A 24,400-nucleotide genomic window follows, 5' to 3' on the forward strand; every position below is an offset into this window, starting at 1 on the left:
AAGCAGAGACTGGATATATGCCTTGGACTCAAATCTCTATCATCTGAAACAAAAAAAACGGCTGATAAAGTCAACAAAAAATTACTTAGTAAGGAAGCAGGGAGAACACATATGGACTCCAGAGGTTCTGAGAATGGGGTAAAGAACTTGAGGACAGTGAAACTGTAACACATTGAGTAAATGAAAGTGAAAATATGCTGTACAGTGACCCCATTCTGGCTAGTGCAATGAGACACCAATTGAGCAATGATCTTCATATCTAATATTTCAAAATGTTATACAAGGACATGAACGTGGAGGTGCAAAAAGAGCTTAATGGGGCATTGTATGCCACCTGATGGAATCCTCCGTCCACTTCCACAAAGCATTAGTCAATCATGGAGACCCAGAATTCCAGCATAAAGGATAGTTTTGTCAGATAAGGGTTAAAAGGAAATATGAAAGCTTTAACTGGATAAAGCCACCTAAACATGAAGTTATGTTAGAAGAGATAAACCACAAAGGCATTTTTAACATGTGCTACTGAAAAACGAATTCTACTGCCTTAGAATATCAACACACAAGATAAATGTAAATCTGAAGCTGAAATGCAGTGGTCTGATGCAAACAAATTTTTTAAATATATTTGGATTTGTTTACATACTAATCAGTAGAATATTCTCAAATGGTTATTGAAATAAGAATATCAAAAAGTCAACAAAAATGTCAAATGTCAAATTTAGTAAGATGGGACCAAATGTTCACTTTTAAGATGAATGAATACATCACAGAAAATAGGATGGAACAAGTGCATCAGCCAATTCTTAAATGTAAAAATCTTCCTAAGTTAAAATATGTTTCAGATGAGCACATCATTCCACTAATTTTATGCTGCCCTCTATTTGCAATCCTTTTTTCAATACATGTCACAAGCCTTTGTCATCCCTCTGTTGGAATCCAAAGTCTCAACAAATTTTCCATGCAAATTATCATACACCACTTCTCCACCAATAGGAGAGTAATACTATCATGTAATGCATGTGTCCCTGCATGTGCTACTACAAACTATCATTTCAATGTTTGGCAGAAGATGGGAGCACTGGAAGAATGTGGGAATGAAGGGTGGGAAGTTTGAGTAGAGGGAAGTACCTATCAGAAATACATTTTCAGGAAAATTATAACTTTAAATATGGTCCTCTCTCTCTTCTCACAAGATTAGCCTGATTACCACACCAAAGCAGAGGAGGGACTGGTGCAAGGGAAGCACATGCATATCTACTGTAAGAATCTGAGGAACAACCCCAAAAAGAGAGGAACAGATCACAGAAACCTGAGCCAGGTATCTCTTTGCTATGAAAAGTGACACATCAAGAGAACCAGATATGGTGAAACATGAAGGGAGCACATCCATGCTGGAGAAAATGATGTATCAAAGAGACATAAAATGATATGGAATCCCACAATCCCAGAATAGAAACTAGGTAAGTGATAATATGGTTCATGGTGTAGAGTGGCTAGAATATGATGGAGTACATTCAGTAAGCCAATTACATGCAAAACATTACTCACTGGGTACTGACATCCTCATTAGGGTAGGATAAGAATTACATCTTCTTTACCTCAAGTCCCAGAGTCCAGAGGGAATATATCAGAAGACTCCAGGAATGAACAGGATGGCCTAATACTATGGATCCAGGAATGTGTCATCTGGAGTCCAAAGGAAGTCCACAGTATTTTATAGATCCCTGTGACTGTGAAACAAGCCCAAAATGACCCAGGTCACTAACAACTTTGTAACTACAAGGAAAAAGCCTGGATATAATCAGAATATGTCACCATGAAGCCCCAATGTGACCCACAACACAAAAAAGCAATCAAGAAAGGAAGATGGACAACCTGAATGCCATGGAAGGACTTAGGTGATTGTTTCACTAAATCTCTAAAACCTCACTTGTAGACTACCAACATCAATGTGAGGGTAGGATTAGAACACTCAATTGAAGGGATGAACTGCATTTGGTCATCTCAACTCTGGGAAAATCACCAATACAGAAAATTTTGTAACTGTCTCTAAACTGGCAGAAAATCACCACCCTACTCTGAATTGAATGGTTATAGCCATCTTTGTGAAACCCACCCAGCAGGCTGCCTCCATGTCAACCACCACAACTGCTTGAAATTGATAAATGGTTAGGACTCCCATACTCCACTGGGAGAAGGGATGAATGCATTTGGGAATCTAGAGGGAATGCAACATCCAAAACAGTGCAATGGATGATCACAAAATCCTATTTTTAAAAGCAAACCAAACTGATTAATTCAAGCTAGGCATTGCAGGTATGGACATCAATCTCCTTCTGTTTTACCCATGCTGTTCATTGGTGTTGTCATCTGGGATGGGCATATTATTACATAAAATCATAAGAAATGTACATTCTAGTGATCTTTTGAAACATCTCAACTCAAGGGTGAGAATACATAGCCATGAAAAATATAAGAATCAACATGACCTATTGTGTGGATTTGATAACAAGATGTCTGCAAATGGTTAATGCCATCTAAGCAGAAACCATGCAAAGTACAGACAGAATAACTGTCCAGGTACCTCTCACCACAGAGCAGGATCCAAACTAAAGGTGAAGCAGGAGTCTCTGAAGAAAAAGCATTAGTAACGACTTATTTTGAGCCACAAGCATTCCAAAGTCTGTAGAATACCCCAAGGAAGCAGAAACAGTAATGTGGTGTACATTGTAGTAGATGTATGTGTAAGGAATTGTTCACATCCTTATAGTAAAATCTTGTTCAATGATTGATGAAGAGGAAAGGCAATGGAGTAGGTAGGATGATGGAGATTATGTGAGAACACATGAAACAAATCATGCTGGGAAGGAGACACTGAGAAAAAAAGCCAGTTGGATTCAATATCAAACCCAACTGGTTAGGATTGCAAGGGAAAAATCATGGGAAGAGAAAGGTTGCAAATGGGCATAAAAGTAGGAATGAGGACTTCAGAAGTAATCCATGTGAGCAACAGAACAACAAAGGGCACAGACAGGACAAAGAAGCTCATCAAGATCAGGATGAGGGTAGAAATGAGAAACAGAGAATAGGCAGCTAGAAAAAAAGGAGATCTGAACTTCATGAGCTATCTATTTGTCATGGGAAAGGTAGGAGAAACATTACAAAGTCCTGGTGACATCAAGGATGAAGTTTTCCACCTTATAACAACTACACAACAGGAAGGAGAATAAATACATCAGCAAAGACAGATGAAACTGGGAATCAACAGAGAACAGTTCAAACAAAAGTAATCTAAAGACATGAAGGGCCCCGTTAATGACCCAAACCAGAAGCAGCAGATGTCTCAGTGTCCAATGGAGTTGAAAGGAAAAATGGGGAGAAAAGAAAGAAATGGGATAACGATTCTCTAAAACCCTCTAAATCAAAGAGACAGAGGCACTTCTTGTAAAAAAAAAAACGTGTGAGAAACTAAGAGATACAGGTGTGAGAATATTGAGTGAGAAGCTTGGTAACCCAGAGTCAATGCCCAGGAGCACTAAACACACTCCACTTGCATAGATAGATAGCCATAGAATGTCACATATGAAAACACACTGCTAGAGAAACTGCAAAACTTACAAAACCTAGGCAGGAAGACAGAGAATGGACAGTGCTGGATTGAGCACAAGAAACTGGAATTGACTAAGCAGGTTGGGACAGAAGGGAAAAGGAGGTACCACCAACAGTTGGAGCAATTAAGAGAACCAAGGTTCAGCAGAATGGAAAGGAGGAATTACAAGGGCCATGCAGTGAGTAGCATGGATGAGGCAGATCCACCCACTGAAGTAAGCAGATGAGATGGAAACACAAACTAATAGAAGAGACCAATCATCAACAGTTGAAGCTGGAGGATGCAGAACTAGGGACCAAAACCAAAGTAATTTTTGATTGAGAGCACTGGCAAAGGCATAAAAAAGTAGCATAACCAGATGCAGACAGAGCCACCAAAAATGACAAGATGCAGGGACCATCCTGTGAGATACAAGAGATCCGGATGGGAAAGACGATTGATGAAAAGATTGAAGGCATTCATGACACGACATGCATCAAAAGCATTCAATGTGTGTGGGCCAAATAAAGAATATTTATGGTGAAAATACACATGGATCTGGACGTAGTGCCCCCAGGGTGATTAACATAAACCACCACAGTAGAAATGTTGAAAAGGATCATAACCTGTCAGTGGCTGGCATGAAAGAAAATGATGATTCCAAGCTTGACAAACAGCCAGAAGTTTGAGAACACTGATATGAAGACAAATCTCCACTGACCAATGGTCCAAAATCCCTCAGTGATCGACCTACACACTCAGCTTTGAAGGAAGCATCCATAAATACTTGAAACTTTGGCCATAGAGGATGAAGCAGGACTCCCATCAATGTAAATGGCCAATCAAGGGAGAGTAAAGGTGAATGGGAGTGTCCAAGGGATCCTGTGCAAGGTGTTGCAGGTCATCAAGGCCCCACTGAAGCAAATGCATATGAGCTCTTCTAAGGGGTATGACAGATGACAGAGGTGGACACTGCCCCTAAAAGGGTAGAAACATGCCAGTAGCAAGTAAAAAAGAAAAAATGCTGTCCAGATGGCTAGTTCCACAGAATGGAGCCTAATAAAAGAAGGTAGGGCCTGACTAAGATTACTGTTAAAGAAAACACCTACATGTACAAAGTACTGAGTAAGATGAAGGAAAGGCCCCTCTAATGTGATCAACCATCTAACCTCCATAGCTATAAGAAGGAACTGACAAGCAGGACAGGCTGAATCCTGTTCATAATGGACAAGAAGAAGCCAGTTGTTCATGTACACATAAAAGCACAGCCCCAGAGTTGGAATATGCAGGGCAAAGAAGCAAACCATTTGAAAAAACATGTGATGCATGAATGGGATTGAAGGGCACTAAAAAGTAAACCATTCCACAATGCATACTAGCAGGAGTAAAACCCATATGTAGCAGGTACAAAAACTTAGATTAGATGCACACTGGTGTGACCAGGAATTCCGAGGTGGAGGAGGAATGAAATGTTGTGTATTGCTAAAAAAAAAAAAAACAGCAAACAGGGGGAAGAGGTGACAGGCAGAAATTCAAGGGCAAAAAATAAATTGTGAGATAGTGAACTTGTGGTGAAGTGCTATGGAAAACAAAATCCCAGTGTAGGTTGTGCATGTGAGCACAACTGCAGTGAAGGAAAACTGCAATGCCTTAAGCACAAAAGATGGCTTTGGCAGTAAGTGTAGAAGCTAATTGAAGCTCTGCAGGAGATAGTAAGGAATTCTATAACTTGTTTCTATCCATAAACCTAGGTATGCCAATTAATGAATTGGTAGTAAATAAAAATTGATGTTATGAGAAACTGAGCTTGTGCTGGAGACTGTGGACAACAGAGAAAGAAATTATAGAAATAGTATCATATATCAGATTACTTTCACTGCAAGGTGTTTGTTTCTTACACAAAATCTTTTGATAGAAAGTTATGATAAAATAACTTTGGAAAATTCACAACGAGAGATACAGTGAAGTTATTTAAAACTGAATCATATGACAACTGATTTAAATAACATAAATTAAAAAAAACAGTGTTGGTGTTTAGTTATACTCAAAACATATCACAAATTTAATATTATATTCATTTTAGCACTACTGTAACCCTCAAACAACACATTTTATAAATGATGAAAAATAAGAAATGTCAAGTGTTTTAATAACTGGTCCTACCACTGATTCATTGAAAAATAACTAAAAATCATGTATCTATCTATACATACTTCTGAAGTATATCTTCCTGTTCCCTTCTGTTCTTTTTTTCATTTTCTACAGCTTCCTTCAGTGAATTTAATGTTCCTTTTTCTGACACTTCTTTCAGCATTGATGAAAATAAAAAAGCTACAAAATTTCTTGAAAACAGAATAATTATAAAATTCTTGTAGCTATGCCTTCACAGTTGTAAGAAATACGTTTTGTAGAACAAATTGAGAGTTAGTAATATACATATATATGTGTGTGTATATGCATATACAGGTCCAAAATTCAACTAATTTCTAACTGGCCCACTCAACAAATATTCATTTTATGAATTTCAGATTTGAATCTTTGATATACAATTGTGTTTGCACATATAAGTATGACAGTAAACAAAACTATCTAATTGAAAGCAACAGTTCTTGATCATGTCATTGTTTGAATGTACATAATATTTATTCTAATCTAGATAAACACAAATAAATAATGTGTGACTTAAGACTACTATTTCAACAGTGAACAAAATATAAGTTATTTCTCCACAGAAAGTTAGAAGCTCCATTTGGGAAACTGATGTAAAGAAGATACTCTTAGAAAATAAAAACACAATTATGGTGTTATTAATAAATATAGAGGTCTATATTGACGATAAGATAGAAGAAATACTTAAAATTGTAATTGGCCTATGGGCCTACCTGGTTATGGCCAACTAACTAAATGAGAGGAATTTCAGACTTGGACATATATATATATTTCTACAAACACACCAATAGAAATAAGAACATGTGTACAATTAACTGTTATATTTGAAAACAGAAAATTAACATTTTTAAATTATGCTTGAATAATGATCCATTTATCAGATTTGGCTTTATGGTATGATGTAGCAAAAATAGTTATTTGTATGTAAAGTAAGAATGTTTAATCTAATATACATTTATTACTATTAGATATCAATTCAATATATAAACACAATAGTGTAATGAATACTTCACTTTGTTCACCTAGTTTATATACATCAATGTTAGTAAAATATTATAACTATAAAAACTGCTGTAGAATTTAACTTTATAAAATAAAAAAGTGGAAACATCAGTACATTTTGAATTAGCTCCATCTTAAAAACTGACAGATATATAAGATAACAATCAGGAATTCAAACTGGAACTGGAATGCTAAACAAAAAAATTGTTAAATAACAGAAACAAAATTAATTTATTATGCCCTATGAACAAAGATAATATCCAGGATTTTGTTTATCAGTTGATAACATGTTTGCTCTTTTTCAGCCTGTTATCTCTACATCTTTTCACCATTTTTAAACACATAGTAACTGAGAAAAAGCACTTTGGGAAGAGATTATATCAAAACTTAATTAAACAACTTATCAATATAGGTCAATAAATTTGGCATCAAAATGTAATTTATAATTTAAATGTCTTATAAATTTAATATTATAATTTAAAAAGGGAAATATTTAAATAAAGGATTCTCAATGTTCACTGAAAATATTCCTGAGAACACTTGTATTTCTGTTCTGAATAATCCATTTTAGATTTTTTTCCTTATACAGGTTTCAAACATTCATCAATTAAAAACACCAATTATAGATATTAACAGACTAGAATTTTAAATAAGATGTTATCATGTTCTTCATTTTCTAACAAATCAATAAATTCCTTAAACCCATAACACAAGCTCCTCATAAAACTTCATGGCTTTAAAATTAGTTATTTACTCATTTACTTCTCAGTGGTATATGCTTATAGTCAATAGAAAGGCCATACTGTGCTAATAATGTCTTCATTTTAGTTTCTTTGGAAGAATACACCATTTTCCAAGTACATTTCATTAAGGGCAAACATAAGTCAGTGCTTTAATAAGTAATGAAATTTGTTTAACTACTTAGATTAGTTACATGTCTAGATAAATTATTATTGGGACATTCTATTTTATTGAATTATTTCTTGTTTTAAAATTCATATTTTAAACATACATGGATTATAATTTTTAACATACAACAAATTTAGAAAACACAAGACTTATAAAATATTTTATTCAAGCACAAAATGGTCACAATGCCTAAAATGCATGCAAAATTTCTTGCTTGTAATGTAAATTATTTAATTATTTTATAATTTTTTAATAAAAGTAAGTTAATGTAAAGAAATGAATACATATTACAGGAAAACGTAAATGTTAAAAGAATGAATAAAAATTCGACATAAGACATGCATACAAGCTTCTTGTGCATTAAGTAATCTAATCAAAACACCCCTTAGGTGTAAGAAATATGAAAGGCCAAAATTTTGTTGACCATGTGGCTTAAAGGAATGAAATCATAATTGGTGGCCAAACTGTAACTACACCTGTAGCACTGATGCGAATTTTGCAACAAATATTCATTCATTAGTTAGCCAGGCCTTTTTTTAAATTCAACTTCAAGCATGATAGTGGGTAAAACAAAGTACACAAAACAGATCAATCGTGTTCTTTAATCTATAAGGTGGTAATTCTTCCTTTCTAAAACAGTGTTAATAACTTTCTTTATAGTAAAGTTAGGGAATCTAGATTAAGTTTTTTGTTACTATCCACATGTACTCAATTCAACCATATCAAGTATCATTACCTGCACTAATTGCTTAAGCTAATATCCCTTGATTCTAAGCACTTTTAATCAGGATAATTTCATAAAATTTATCAAATTTGTGCTTTTGCACTGAAAAGTTAGCAACAAATAACCAAAAATAATAACCATACACCAATATGATGTTTTTTAAAACTTGAGCTAGACTTTGCTGTTCTTGTTTGCTTGGTCTAGTCCATATTTATGTATCTGTATGTCCTTTCAACCTATAGTTTTTGCTGCTATAAATCAGCCGTCTTTAATATGAATGACAAAAAAGAAAAAAGGTTCATTTTTACTTTTAGGTGAAGCTATAGTAAAAATTTTAGACTAATATCTCATGTGGCTTTTTTGAACAACTGTATACAAAATATTTGATCAAATTTTAGAACTTTTTCTGTTAAATAGCTTTGCACATGTGGCTTATATTTATATGAAATATGACTATTCATTGTTTGTTGTAAGATCTATAAGTGTACCACATTTGAAAAAATTCTATAAATGATGTCTAAGAATGATTGATACTGTGAATAATAAATTGTAATGAGGAGTCTTGACACTGTAGATCTATACTTAATGAAAATAATCATAATAATGAGGAGTCTTGATACTGTAGATCTATACTCAATGAAAATAATCATAATAATGAGAAGTCTTGGCACTGTAGATATATACTTAATGAAAATAATAATAATAATGAGGAGTCTTGACACTGTAGATCTATACTCAATGAAAATAATCATAATAATGAGAAGTCTTGACACTGCAGATCTATACTCAATGAAAATAATCATAATAATGAGGAGTCTTGACACTGCAAATATATACTTAATGAAAATAATAATAATAATGAGGAGTCTTGACACTGTAGATATATACTTGATGAAAATAATAATAATGATAAGTCTTAATACTGTAGATCTATACTTAATGAAAATAATAATAATAATGAGGAGTCTTGACACTGTAGATCTATACTCAATGATAATAATAATAATAATGAGAAGCCTTGATACTGTAGATCTATACTCAATGAAAATAATAATAATAATGAGAAGTTTTGACAATGTAGATTGATACTTAATAAAAATAATAATAACAATGAGGAGTCTTGACACTGTAGATCTATACTCAATGAAAATAATAATAATAATGAGAAAATAATAATAATAATGAGAAGTTTTGACAATGTAGATTGGTACTTAATAAAAATAATAATAACAATGAGGAGTCTTGACACTGTAGATCTATACTTAATGAAAATAATGATAAAAATAATGAGCATTTTTGACACTGTAAATCTATACTTAATGAAAATAATAATAATAATAATGAGAAGTCTTGACAATGTAGATTGATACTTAATAAAAATAATAATAACAATGAGGAGTCTTTGCAGATCTATACAATGTAGATAATAATGAGAACTTGATACTGTAGATCTATACTTAATGAAAATAATAATAATAATGAGCATTTTTGATACTGTAAATCTATACTTAATGAAAATAATAATAATAATAATGAGAAGTCTTGACAATGTAGATTGATACTTAATGAAAATAATATTAATAATGAAGAGTCTTGAGACTGTAGATCTATACTTGATGTCAACAAATAATATCATAATATTTTCCTCTCAGGGTGAAGAACTACCGACAGGGTGGCCCATAAGTCTCTAACCATCCATATATCTTATGTATCCAGTGTATCTGTGTGCTGTTCCTCATTCTTGCTGCATAATATTATGCGAAGCCATTTTCTGTGAGACATTTTCCTCAACATAGCAAGGGTTATTGTTCCAAATGCCACGGTAACAGCTGCCTTCAACTCATCATTAGTATTATAACGTTGTTTAGACACAATGTGAATGGGTAGGGACTTACAGGCCACCCTGTACACTTTGTGCCACTTGTGCAATGCTATTTATTAAAATAAAGACATGAACACCAGTACAATTCTACTTAACTATAAAAAAAAAAAACATATATTTTATTTCATTAAAAATAGAATGGAAAAAAATAAAGCATTCACAAATTTTGGAACACAACCTAGAAATGTTGGTTCTGTTTGGAGGAGAATGAAAAAAAATCTGGTTTGAATCACAGTTTACAATAAAAATGTGATGAAATTGTAATTAGCTGAGTTTTTGTTCTGGCATTTATACAATGCTGATGAACAATTTCAGTCAAAGATCTAATGCACAGAGAACTGCAGTGAATATAAATCAGGGAAAAACAATGTGGAAACTTCATCATATGATAAAAAATATGAAATGTAAAAAATGCAAGTGTAATAGCCTGAGTAGATCACAAATATTCAGAGAAAGTTATTTGATCTTTAATTTGCACATGCATATAAGATAAAGACAACACTGTGAACAGTGCAATGGGTTTTCACAAGTTTAAAAACAATTTGAAATTTTGCAGTACCTGTTGGAAAAAGACAACAGATACCAAAAAAAGGAATGTTTAGAAATGCTATTCAGTATTTGGAAAGAAAATCGGTATTTTGTAAACATCTTGTAATTCTGTATTAGAGCATGTTAAAACATTTAGTTGTATGCTTTAGGATATCTTTTTTAAAGAACTATAACATAATCATCACATGAGCATAGAACACATTTTCAGCAGTATCATACCTCACTTATTTTTCTTAATCAAAGATTTAATGACAGATATATTGTCATAATTTCTCATCGTCTTGGAGACAATTACATGTTATACCACTGTTTTCTCTTAGGTATTCACATCAAGAAATGTCTAATCATTACTGAATGGTAACCATGGTCTACCTATTTTAGATTAGTCTGCTATAATATAAATCTGGATCACTTCTGACAGTAATTCTGGTTAACTTGTTATTTCATGATCAGATTGAAAAAAGTGTGACTTTCATCTTTATGATTATTTATAAATGGATCTAAGTTTATGTCTTACTATTGTTAATTTCATACAATGGTAGACAATTCCAACAAAGTGAAAATGTTATATATGTGCAATAAAATATACTTAACAATTATAACAGTATAGCATATATCATAAACCCTAAACTTCATGTAATATTAAAAACTATTCAATATGTAATATATATTTGTGAAAATTTATCAAACATGTATAGATTGTATACCTAAATATGTTGAACTATTTTTCTCTTCTAATACAACCCATTCAAAATATTTTAACTTGAACAAATTATTATATAACTTAAGAAGCTGACAGAATTTAGAATATATTAAAAAATGTAAAAAACTGTAAAATTATCTGAACATTAATTTACAATATGTGAATTATTCCAAATGCAGTATGACTAATTAACATGACATTCATTACAATATCTGTTTTATTGTTCATGCTAATTTTGCTCAATCTTCTGAGTAATTAATTTCATTTAAGGTGTTACTCAACAGCAGTTAATCAACTCATAAAACTATCACAAATGTCAGGCAGCATTAGCAGTAGTTAATATGCCATAGCCTGCTTCATACCACCTGCACTTAAAAAACAAAAAGTTATTTACTGGAATCTCATTTTATGTTTCTTTACTTGATTTATGTTACAAAATTCAAGAATAGGTTCAAAAATTAAAATCAAATTAAGTCATCAGAACATCTCTTGAGATACACCAAAGAAGAGAAAAATACTTATACTTTTAGAATTTTGCAAAATAATTATATATCAGAGATATGCAGGTGTATGATATGTTTTCTACCTGCATTTATTGATATATGAATGTAAATAATATGTTTATTTAATTAGTTTACATACACAGCTTTGGCAGGAAAACATGGCCTAGAAAATCTTTGAAGTTACCTCTCTGTCATTACTCTCAATAACAGATAACATCTATTTTGGCTGACGGTCAACAACTGAAACTTTCTTAGTTGACCAAGTGAATTATATCTGTATGCCAGAGCTGATAAATGCTGTGAGAGAATAATCATGGTGATGGTATTACAACACAATAAAACTAAGATTTCCTGCATGAATTCCACAAAGTTTTCAACGTGACTAGTTCACCAGTGATCTATCTTGAGAAAGCTGGAGACCTGGACATTTATTCAGTATACATAATCAACCACTTGTTTGCATGAGTACAAACACTGTTTCATTTTTGCTTTATGTAAATATAAACTGTTTTATATTAGCATCACACAAATTTCACTCTTTAAAACTCACTTTTAAAATTCATATTACACTAAACTTTTCTCGATCCTGCTGTCATTAAGCATAACTACTTATTACTTTTGAGGAAATCAGTGCACTTGATAATAACACGTATACTTTGACTGCACAAAATTTTGATAAAAGAATAGCAATAGAAGACAGCTAATCAGCAGCATCCACTGCTAAGTCTTAGGTTACTCTTGGATGAGTAATGAAACTTAATTATCACCCTTTTGGTACATCCACAGCCTCAAAGTATAGAACACATTTATACAACACTGGGATGCAAACCATGAACTCTTAGATTTCTGGTTTGGGCATTAACTACAAGGTTATAATGACTAAGTGTTTTGGATTTTCCATTATGTGTTTATTTTAATACTAATGTTTATTTTAGTTAAATATATATTTAGAAATGTGTATCGCAAAATTCTTGTCCCTTCACTAAATTCATAGAAGCTTCTTGAACATAAGAATCAACAATATATGTTTTATAAAAGCACTAAAATATTCTTGGGTCAACTAAACTTTCAAAAACCTCACTTTAATGCTTATAAATGGATGCACCAAGAAACAATATATATTGTCGGTTTGTTACAGTTACTATATTATAAACTTCAGGAGCTATCACTATGATTAATGCTTATTAGTAAGAAACTATAGGTACATGAGCAGGAATGTTCATAAATTTCAAAAATTACAAACTGTTTAACTTCGGTGAATTAACTTTAGATGTTAGTATTTCTATGAGAACAATATATATCTTTGTTGGAAAAAAGTTAGCTTGGAAACAGCTTGAGACCATTCAATAACAGAGCTACCCATTAAATGAACTGTACTGATATCAACTCAAAACTGATTCACTCACCGTGCACTGTGAATAAGATATTTGGATCTAAATTATATAAAAAAATTTAACATTTTTTGTAAGTTTGTAAAAGTTTTGTATATAAATTATTATTTATAATAATTATTTGTAGTAACCATTATTATAAATTGTATTGTTTGCATATTAAAATATATTTGTGATAAAAAAGAAAACTGTGTATAAATCTTGTCGGAAAAAATTATAAGTTTGATACATACTGACATTCATTTAACTTCTAAATTCAACTTAAAATATCTAGATATTTGAAACTATAATATGTAACACAATAAATCAAAGACTCACCCAGGATAATTTTTAATAAAAAAAATAAGCATAAACAGATCCTATATGGCTTGAGGTTTATTACGTCTATTTTACATTTGTTAGTTAATGAGATACACTGGCCTCACAGCAAAGGCATATAGATGAAACCTGAACTAGTTTGCTAGGCTGTACTTAATTAAGGTAAAAACAATAACTTACATACACAAAGTTTAATCTTAGTCTTGTTGGAGAATAAGTTTGAAAAACTAGGACATTGTTTTTTGCCTCGAAGCATTCAGATTTACAATTATAAAAGAAGGTAGTGTTTGAATATTTTTTTTGTTTTTGAATTTTGTGCATATCTACACAAGGGCCATCTGTGCTAGCTATCCCTAATTTAGCAGTGTAAGGCTAGAGGGAAGGCAGCTAGTCATCACCACCCATCACCAAATCCTAGGCTACTCTATTGCCAATGAATAATGTGATTGACCACAACATTATTATGCCCCTACAGCTGAAAGGGCGAGAATGTTTGGTGTGAAGGATAGTCAAGCCAACAACAGTCAGATTACAAGTTGAGTATCCTAACCACCTGGCCATGCCAGGCCAGTGTTTGAATAAACAACAACAAAGCATAAGCTGTTGTAAATTAGTTTCTTTTCATAGTATTTATCATTTGTCTTATTTAAAACAATTTCAGTGAACATATACTTTTCATCTCTACATGCTATAAAAGTGTTTCTGATTCTATTATATGTATTGAGCTTCTTGCATGCAAAATATGTTAAGAAAAGTATGAATGTTTTACATAGCAGCAAGAACAAGAGTAAATTACATTTGTATATATGATACCTAGATATCAGATGTATATATTGTCATTAATAATGAAAACGTTTGTTATGTGCAGGCACAAGGACCATTAAATGCACATTATTGTGCAAAAAAAACTAAAACTAAAATGTCCAAGTGAATACCTGGTATGTGATGTACATAATAACCTTTCTACTAACAAACATAAACAAATAACTGAGAAGTAAAGTTCATGATTATACTTTTGTCTCTTCCAGTATATGTTATTAACAGATACCTTTTTCTTTTTTTGCTATCACGGTTTCGATATTGTATCTTTAATTTTCTTTCTCTCTAGGAAGATAATTTATCCTACCTCATGAAAAATCTTACCTAAATGGTAACTTATATAATTCCCAACAAAAAATGCACACTTTTCCACATCTGTAAACATAAAAATAACAAGCCTACCTGTCCTTTTGAAATTTCGTTGATAGATTGACTGAAGCTCCAACCTTTGGTTTTAAAAAATTATTATCTGTGTCTAATTCACTCTTTAACAAAGCTTCATCTTCTGCCTATATTCGAACATTTGGAAAATATTTTCAAAAAGGATTGTAATGACAGTTTGCTTGGAGTAAACTCAACTTATAGGTTTTATGTATTAGGATTTGTGTTGGTGTGGATAATTCATTCTAAAATGCAAATATTAATTCAACTACACCTTTATCTAAGTATTTTGTGGAGCATTTACTGGGTTGAAGAAAATTTAAGTATTAAGTTTTTCAGTTTTGTTTTTGAAGAGAGTAACATAAGATATAAAGTACAGTTATTTTTAATAAGTCATTAGCTTAGGAATTAAATAATATTTCTAAAATAACACATGTAAGACAAATAAGATCTGATAAATATAGAGAGAAGAAGATGGGTATGGTATAACAGGTTCTTATAATAATTAGTTCATGTAAGTCACTGGGTTCAATCCAATCCCTAAGTAACTGATAGTTTTTGGCATTCCTAAATGTTAATGTTAGATACTGCCTTACTATAAAATAAAGCATTTTATCAATCAAATAAAACCACATGTGTAAAAAATCAATAATAAGCACCAAGTTGCCTTAAATCATAGACACTAATTCGAAGAGTTTTTTTGCCACTTTTATGTAACTCATATAGTCAGGAAATGTTACAAACCAGTTAGTGACTATCTCCCACTTGACTAAGAACATGTGTTACCTGAAGAATTTATCTTCCAAGTGAAATCAAATGCCAAACCCAATGGGAAAAAAGAAACCACAGCTAACTAAAAGGGAAGCACTGAGAACCAAACTTTCAACCACTAAAAAAAACATGAAGTAAGCAGGTAAATTGAAATGAGAATAATGTGTTTAAGATCTTAAATCAGGGCTTTCACCAAAAGAGAAAGTATTCTCAAGATAATGATTAAAATGCCTATTGGACACTAAAGAAAGATCAAAGATGGGTCAAGTAAGACAGAATATTATCTGATTGACAACCTAAGACAGGACTAAAACTTCACAATAAGGTTAAGAAATGATACTTGAAAAATGTAAGATGGAAGTTAGAAGTATAGAAGCAACCCTTCAGGAAGTACCTTGGGAGCGTTGTAAGTTTTAATAAAGTGAGGCCACCAACTGAAAAGTTTCTCCAAAATTAAATCACCTCCAAAACCCTTGAAGGACAGTCCTTGAATTTGGGAAATACTGTCATTAATAACAGAAAAAAAGAACAGAAGAGGGGGTTGATTCCATAAGGCCATATACAGTGAAAATCCTTGTGGAGCCCCCCTGGTCCCAAAAGCAAGAAACCAAAGAAAGAAGAGATAACTACTAAACAGCTGCATCAGCTCAAATGTCAATGCATAAGAAATAGCCCCTTCCTAAAAAAACAACAAATCTCATACACACACACAAAAAAAAAGGAAGACAGAGTTCTCGGAGAGAAGATTGAGGGTGGTGAAAGTCTGAAATTGAAGCAACTAGACAAAGTATATCCAAGAAATAAAGAAATCAAGGTAATTGGGGCAAAATGGAGGAAAAACTAAGGTCAAGGTGGAAAACAAATATTTGCAAAGTCATCCCAATAAAGCTGATAGGGCCATAATGGAAAGCGTGCAAACCAATGTGAAGCACAAGAATGAACAAAGAGAATCAGTAAGATATGAGGAGTAGTAGATGGAGAAAAAGAGGAGATCTATAAACTAAAAGAAATAATTCAAGTGAAGAAAGCTCATGCAGTAACATCACTGCAATGGCAATATTGGATTACTTCTGTAACAGGATGTTAAAAATCTGCATGAAATATCTTAAACATGAGAGCATGAAAGCATAATCCAGTTAATACACTAAATTGATGTTGTAATGGTACATTTTTGCAAAATGCATGATTATTTTTGTTAGTAGTTAGGATGAAAGTGAGCCAGATATGGCAATGGTGTATAGGTCCAAATGATTTTAAAGAGAACAGGATGAAACTCATACGTTAGATTAAATAAAGGGAACAGCTAATATCAGATGCTCTTGACAATAAAGCTTGAACAGATATCTCATAATCTGCAAAAATTCTAAAGATCAGCCTTCATCTCTTAAATAAGACAAGGTGCACTACATTTTAGAATTCCATTCACTGAGTTTTATCACATCCAACAATAAATAAGATCAAATTATTTGAATTTGTTGACTTCTATAGCTATATTTCCTCTAGCTAGTTTCCAAACCACTGCTTTAGCAGTAATAGTGTAGCAACTGATAATTGTAACTATTCTCATCCTTTATGACTGATCTCTCATCCTTAAGTGAAGAGACCCTCTATTACCACTCTTCTCTTTGTGGTGATTATGCATATCAGTTAGTCTTTTAAACAGGCAGGAAACAGTTATATGATTGTTTGAAGAATTTTCTTTTTTGTTTAGTTGATGTTGTAACTTGTGTGTTTTTTTTCAATGTTCATTTAGTGTTGAGGTTATGAATAAACCAAATTAAACCCTTTATAATTAAGCCAAAGGTGATGCATAGTTTCATTGATGTTTACAGTGTGTGTGGAAGGATCTTCATCATTCAATAGTGGAAATTTATATTTTGTTGAATTTCTAGTTAGAAATTGCCATAGTAGGACTTGTGTATAATCCACTTGTTCTAAGGACAACAGAGTTGTTAGTTTTGTAGTACCAAAGTTGTGCTTACTAAAAATTATTGTTGTATAAAGTTTTTTTTTAATATTAGATCAAGTGTCAAACCAAATTTGTGTAATAGCTTAAACAGTTGTACAGCTTAGAAATAAATATGCTAATACAACAAACTAATTTACAAGACTAAAAATGTATGACCAAAGTGTATTGAGTTTTACAAAAATAAGTAATTTGTATAACACAAAAATTGATACTGAATGTATAATGATATTGATTTTGTAAAATTATTGACACCAGTATTTATTCAGAATAGTAAAATTTGTAAAGAAAATTAAGCTGGTCTTTACTATAGATAATTTACCTGAACCCTATAACAAAGGTGTCATTGAAAAAGGTGGTTTTGCAGTTCAGTACTATACATTTTGATTTCTCAGTGACAGTATTAAATTTAGTATCCAATGATCTGAATGATTTTGCAACTATCAAAACGGTATTAACAAAACCCAAGAAGTAACATCTATTAACAATTTTCAGTATTTTTTTGCACTTACTTTAATAGTGTACTTTTTGCACCTGCAGATAGCAGTCCCATTAATTGCTACAAACTAACCATATGACAATAAAAAAGTACCATAAATACATGTGTAATAAAGTCAAATATCCTCAGCCAGTACTACACGTAATTTCATTTGTCAAAACTATCCAAATGAATCATGACAACAAAGATTAAGCTGTTATATAAATTCATTACGGTATCTTTTGTTAAGTTATACTAATATTCTTTATCATGCAAAAACTTTATTATGTTTATTTTGATCACCACTACTGTATATACCTTAAACATCAGTAACATAGTTTAATATAAATATAATGCTTTAGCAACTTTTTAATACCAAACTTTTTATTCCTTTTAAAACTTCACTCTTTAGTTTCTCACATTTTATGTTTTGAACCTATTCTCTTATTACAACTGAATAAGCCCAGCCCTCTTTCTTTGTTGTCAATAAATTTACTCCATGTTACAATAATATGTTATTTCCATCAGCTAATATTAGTTTAACATCTGAAAAGTGGTCATACCTTTATAATGCATTTAACAGTAAACCCTACAATAATTAAAATAAAACAAAAGATAACGTAAAAAATGTAACAAATTTAAAAGTTTAATAAGATGCAAATATATGTACTACTGATCTTTGCTAAAACAATTAAAATTAATGTATTAAAGCTGTACTACCTTTTCTGAAAACTTTGAAACTTCTTCCAGTATTTGCAATCGAGCAATGGATTCTTCAAGAACAATTGAAATTAAATGTGCTTCAAAAGGTAATATTTTCATTCTGGAAATTAATTTGAAAAATTGTCTAAACAGGCAAAAAAGAAATAGAAAGAACAGCTCATTATGTAATGAAGATATAATTTTACAAAATCTATTATTGTTACAGCCATTAAATTGTAGTCAGTGAGCATAAACTATTTACTTTTTCTATTAAAATTGCAGAAAATTCCAACTACTATATACCATTGGCATGTTTGTGAGATAGATTTAAATCAACACAATTTTAAGCCCTTTATTCAACATTGTAACACGTTTTTCATCAACCTTTACATTATATTTATAGACTTATGCTGGACCTTTTTTAAGTTGTGGTTAAGCAAGGAACGTGTTATGCATTTATGTCATAGGCAATATTTTCAATTTTAACTTTCGAGAAAAAAATCTGTAATATACAGCAATAGAAGCATTTGATGTGAAAAGTTAAGGTTAACGTGTATTTTCATACCAAATAGTAATTGCATTACTAGCCCTTATGAAGCAGCAATGGCAAAACTGTAACCAATATAAAACATTTTTATTATTATCTGAAGAAAAAAACATCTAGTTTTGCCAAAATGATCTAGTTTTTTTTCATTATCAGTTATTTATTGTTGATATCACAATTGGTATCAGGTCAACCTTTAATAGTTTAAATCATAAACTATGTTAAGTATCATCTTTGTATATAAAATTGAAATTATGTTTATATTGTCAAGGAATAATATTCAATATGGTATTGAATTTGGTTTAGGTCTTGCAGTTTTGCTTCAAAAATCAAAGGTTTAGATAAAAATTAAATGTTTTGAAAACTGAATTTTTGAAATAAACGATCTTATGAATAACTTCATTGTATTTTTAAATACCTATTTCAAGCAATTTGGAAGCCTGTGTGGTGAATGGATAATTAAGACGTTATTAATATAAAATCAAAGTATGATATATTATCCACAACTTTATAAGTTTTATATTAAATATTTTTATAATTTACAAATATGAAAACATCCAAACGATATTAGCTGCTTCTGTTATTTGTACTGTACAGGGTGGCCCGTCAGTCCCTACCCATCCATATATCTTATGTATCCAGTGTACACGTGTGCTCTCCCTCATTTCATGTACCCAAGTACTTGCCACAATACGCATGTCAAGTGTAAATGGGCTTATATCAGCCATATGTCTCTGAAAAAAAGAAACAAATTTATAATACATGCGCAATTGAATATAACATAATAACATGTGGATGGGTAAGGACTTACGGGCCGCCCTGTATATTTTACCCAAAACTTGTTAAACATGCTACACTAAAATAAAGTGCAGTGCAACTTTCTAACATTGTGTACAGTAGACGGCGATTTACCTGATGATAACCACATGAATTATTGAAACGGTATTAGAAAATAAAATAAAAAACACTAAAAAAACTGTATCTCAGGGCTTTTATTTATAAAACTACGTACTTATTTTTCTTTCGGTCTCCGAGCAACAGAGAATAGCGCCATCTCATTTAAATTTGCTCATGCTTCTACTGATTTGTTTTCGTATTTAACTGTAAAAGAAAAAGAAAATATTGAGGTAGAGAGATACATATTTTAAAAATTTAATCTCGTGCAAACTGTTTTTTAATCAGGTGTCACCTTGTGAATTATCAATATTCTATGTTACGTTAATCCATGGATTCTCTTGTTCTTTATGTATATTTTCTCCTTCCAGCATTTAATTTACTTAAATATTTATCTGTGATCACGTTAAATGCATATTTTTGCAGCTTGTTTGGTTATTTTTCACGTTCTCCTAATTTGTTCATATTGTATGTAGAGCTCTTACAAATGCTATAAGAAAACATAACTTGCCCGCTTATTGTGGTTTCATTCCTTTAAGTCGCACCATAAATTCTTTTTTTGGCCCCATCATTTTCTCATACCTAAGATGTTTTTTATTATATTAATAATATCCTTTCACTTAACTTATTTTTACTAATTTCGTAAAACAACATAACATACGATACATCGATTATAACTCATACTGTTGATGTTTCGATTTTCAAATCGTTGGTCACTTTCTATTTCGTTTTGGTGAATCAAAAAAACCAAACATGTCTTGTGCGACATAATAACTGATCTAACAAAACTCAGGTTTGATAGGTGATGAATATTGGTGTTAATTGACAAAACTCATTGTGTTCACTATCAACTTTATAGTATTGAAAGTGAGAAAAAACATTAAACACACAAAACAATTATAATGATTATTAATAAAAATAATTAAAATAAATTTCCCATAAATCCTGCATTTGACATTTTAATGATTCAGCTTAAACAGACTTTATACTTTCTATTTTACTGCCTTGGACATATTTACAATAAATCCGTAGCTTAACTTACTAATGTCTTACTACATTCAAGACATTATTAATGAATGAGATTAGAATTACGAGGTCTGTTAAAAAAATACGCGGACTGTTTGAATTGCGCGGCTCCAGTTGGTTCCAGGGGAATCCGCTTGGTGTCACTAGGTTCGCACAGATCAGATGATTACGACGCCATTTCCCGATTGCAGGTATCTTCATTTGTGTATTAGCTACGCGGTTTTAAAAGAAGTGCGATTTGTTCGTTTGGCGGATTTCAAAATGAATGACCTGAAGGAGCAACGACTTGCTGTGAAATTTTGTGTTAAACTTGGAAAATCTGCGACTGAAACTTTTTTGTATGCTTAACACGGCTTACGGTGATGTTGCTATGAAGCGTACGGCATGTTTCAAGTGGCGTGAACGTTTTAAGGATGGTCGACAGTCCATTGAAGATGATGAGCGTCCTGAACGTCCTTCCATGTCAACTGACGACCCACACGTCGACAAAATCAACACCCTGGTGCGGGCAAATCGACGTCTGACTGTCAGGGAGCTTGCTGAAGAGTGTAGGATATCAGTTGGATCTTGTTACGAGATTTTGACCGAAAAATTGAAGATGCACCGCGTTGCTGCGAAATTTGTGCCTCAGAACTCGTGAGTTATTGGCCAAACACTCGATCACTGTTCTTCCCCACCCCCACCCCTACTCACCTGACCTTACTCTTTGCTATTTTTTCTTGTTCCCCAAACGCAAAAGATCCTTGAAAGGAAGAAGATTTGAGACGATTCCCGAGATTAAGGCAAATGCGACGAAGGAGCTGAAGGACATTACAAAAGAAGCGTACCAGGACTGTTTCAACAAGTGGAAACACCGTTGGGATAAGTGTGTGCGTTGGGGAGGAGAGTACTTTGAAGGGGTCCCAGACCTGTAACTTCTAAATAACGTACATTTTGTTTTATGACGTCAGTCCGCGTATTTTGTTAACAGCCCTCGTATATTGCACCCCCCTCCCCAGTGACACAGCGGTATGTCTGCGGACTCAAAATGCTAGAACCAGATTTAGATACCCGTGGTGGGTAGAGAACAAATTTCCCGATGTGTAGCTTTATTTTTAATTCTAAACAAAGAAACACAATTCGTTAGTCCTTTATTGGCATAAGGCTATGTCTGTAGACTTACAATGCAAGAAACTAGGTTTGATACCCTTGGTATTCAAAACATAAAGAGCCCATTGTGTAACTTTGTGTTTAATTTTAAACAAACATAATGGTATAATTATGATACTTTTGCTCTTACTTTCATTGGAAAAAATCGCAACATTCTTGTTTGAAGTTTGTACTGTGTATAACGGATTCACTAATGGTTTGTTTGTTTTGAATTTCGCGCAAAGCTACACGAGGGCTGTTGGCGCTATCCGTTCCTATTTTAGCAATGTAAGACTAGAGGGAAGGCAGCTAGTCATCACCACCCACCGCCAACTCTTGGGCTATCTTCTACCAATGAATAATGAGATTGATCGTCACATTATAATGAATGCCCACACGGTTGAAAGGGTGGAGCATTTTTGGTGTGACGGGGAATCGAACCAGCAACCCTCGGATTACGAAGTCGAGTGCCTTAAGCACCTGGCCATGCCGGGTTTTACTAATGCATATTTATTTTAATGTCGATGTTTCTTTTTGTTAAATATGTGTGTTTAGAAATGTATGTAACGAATATTGTTAAATGTGTATGACAAAAGTCCTGGTTGTTTTCTAAATTTGTAGAAGATTCTCGGGCGTAAGAATTAATAATGCACTATTTGTGTATGCAAAATACTAGTGATTGCCAGTATTGTTGCCAATTGAACTTTCTAGAACCTTTCCTTATAAATTTATATAAAGATAGTTTAATAGTATTGTTGATTCGGTAAAGTCAGTATACTGCAAAACTACAGATATTTGACCAGGAACGTTTATATATTTCGAACATTACAAACCGTTTAATTCCAGTGAATTAAATTCGGACGTTGGTACATCTACGAGAATACTAGATATTTTCGAGAAATTTGTTTATTTATTCTGAAATTATTTTTGAAGTCAACAGTTCATTTGCCCCATCACCACTTGTCTCACCCTGAGATAAGTTGATCTGGAGTTCATAAAGTGTCTCAGCAAGACCCTTGTGTTTTTTATACACGTATAACGTATAACGAAAACTGTCTCTTTTTATTTCGTAAGCGGACAAGCTATTCTTGCGAAACATCTCCAATGATTTCCGTTTTCTACTGAAGCTCCCATGTGCCGATATTTTCATTCATAGAGGCATCACTTGTTTTGCAGTAACGAAGAAAAATTTTCGATTCTTGTAATTCAAAATAACTCGAGACATTTTAAGATTTCTAGTATCTTTCAGCTAACAAAGCCAAACCATTTTATAAGACTAACCACAAATTTGGTACTTACATTTTGGCAACGATTGCTTAAACTTCGAGACAAGACTTTGTTCCACTAACCTCTGTGTGGTTGTTGCCCTCTGTTTTGGAGGTCAGAGTATTGTAAACCTCTTCCAGTTAATACCAGCATGTATGAATAAGTATGAAGCTTATTTTCCCACCGCGTGAGGGTTACGTGGGAAACGTCTTGTATAAATACTTTCCAATCATAAGTTGAAACAAAAAGAGTAGACGTATATGGTTTAAATGAAGTTGACAAACATCACTGTCTCATGCAACAGATGGTTGCATCATTAACACGTGATACAGACCGTATATATTACATGATACATAAAAAAAAAAAACGGGGACGGCCTAGCTAAGTGGTTATGGCATTCCACACGTGATATGAAGGTCGCGGGTTTGAATTCTCGTCACATAAAACATGTTCTCCATTTCAGCCGTGGGGGCTTTATAATGGGATGGTAAATCCCACTCTTCGTTGGCAAAAGAGTAGCCCACGAGTAAGCGGTGGGTGGTGATGTCTAGTTGCGTTCCCTCTAGTTTTAAACTGCAAAATTAGGTACGGCTAACGCAGATAACCCTCGCGTATTTTTGCACGAAATTCAAAACAAACGTAAAAAACCCTTGTTATGAAGTTTCTTGATGAAGACCACTGCTCTT

The 24,400-nt window shown here is 32.5% G+C and overlaps 1 protein-coding gene across 6 annotated transcripts in view; it reads right to left on the reverse strand.

Moving 5' to 3' along the window:
• LOC143243963 (dynein regulatory complex protein 9-like) overlaps nt 1-23,949 on the reverse strand; it is a 39,312-nt gene extending 15,363 nt beyond the window's left edge. Inside the window, exons 1-5 of one of the 6 annotated variants that reach the window (XM_076487845.1) lie at nt 23,748-23,949; nt 20,413-20,501; nt 18,875-19,001; nt 14,961-15,067; nt 5,803-5,931 (exon numbers count right to left, since the gene is read on the reverse strand). In XM_076487845.1, coding sequence (XP_076343960.1) covers nt 5,803-5,931; nt 14,961-15,067; nt 18,875-19,001; nt 20,413-20,459 — 410 coding nt within the window. In that variant the 5' untranslated portion in view covers nt 20,460-20,501; nt 23,748-23,949. Of the gene's footprint in view, nt 1-5,802; nt 5,932-14,960; nt 15,068-18,874; nt 19,002-19,818; nt 20,027-20,312; nt 20,502-23,747 lie in introns of those variants that run through there. The other 5 variants (XM_076487840.1, XM_076487841.1, XM_076487842.1 and 2 more) reach the window with 5 other exon arrangements.
• Between the last annotated feature and the right edge of the window lie 451 nt (nt 23,950-24,400).

Source organism: Tachypleus tridentatus, chromosome 2 (genome assembly GCF_004210375.1).
Source record: "Tachypleus tridentatus isolate NWPU-2018 chromosome 2, ASM421037v1, whole genome shotgun sequence".
NCBI lineage: Eukaryota > Metazoa > Arthropoda > Merostomata > Xiphosura > Limulidae > Tachypleus > Tachypleus tridentatus.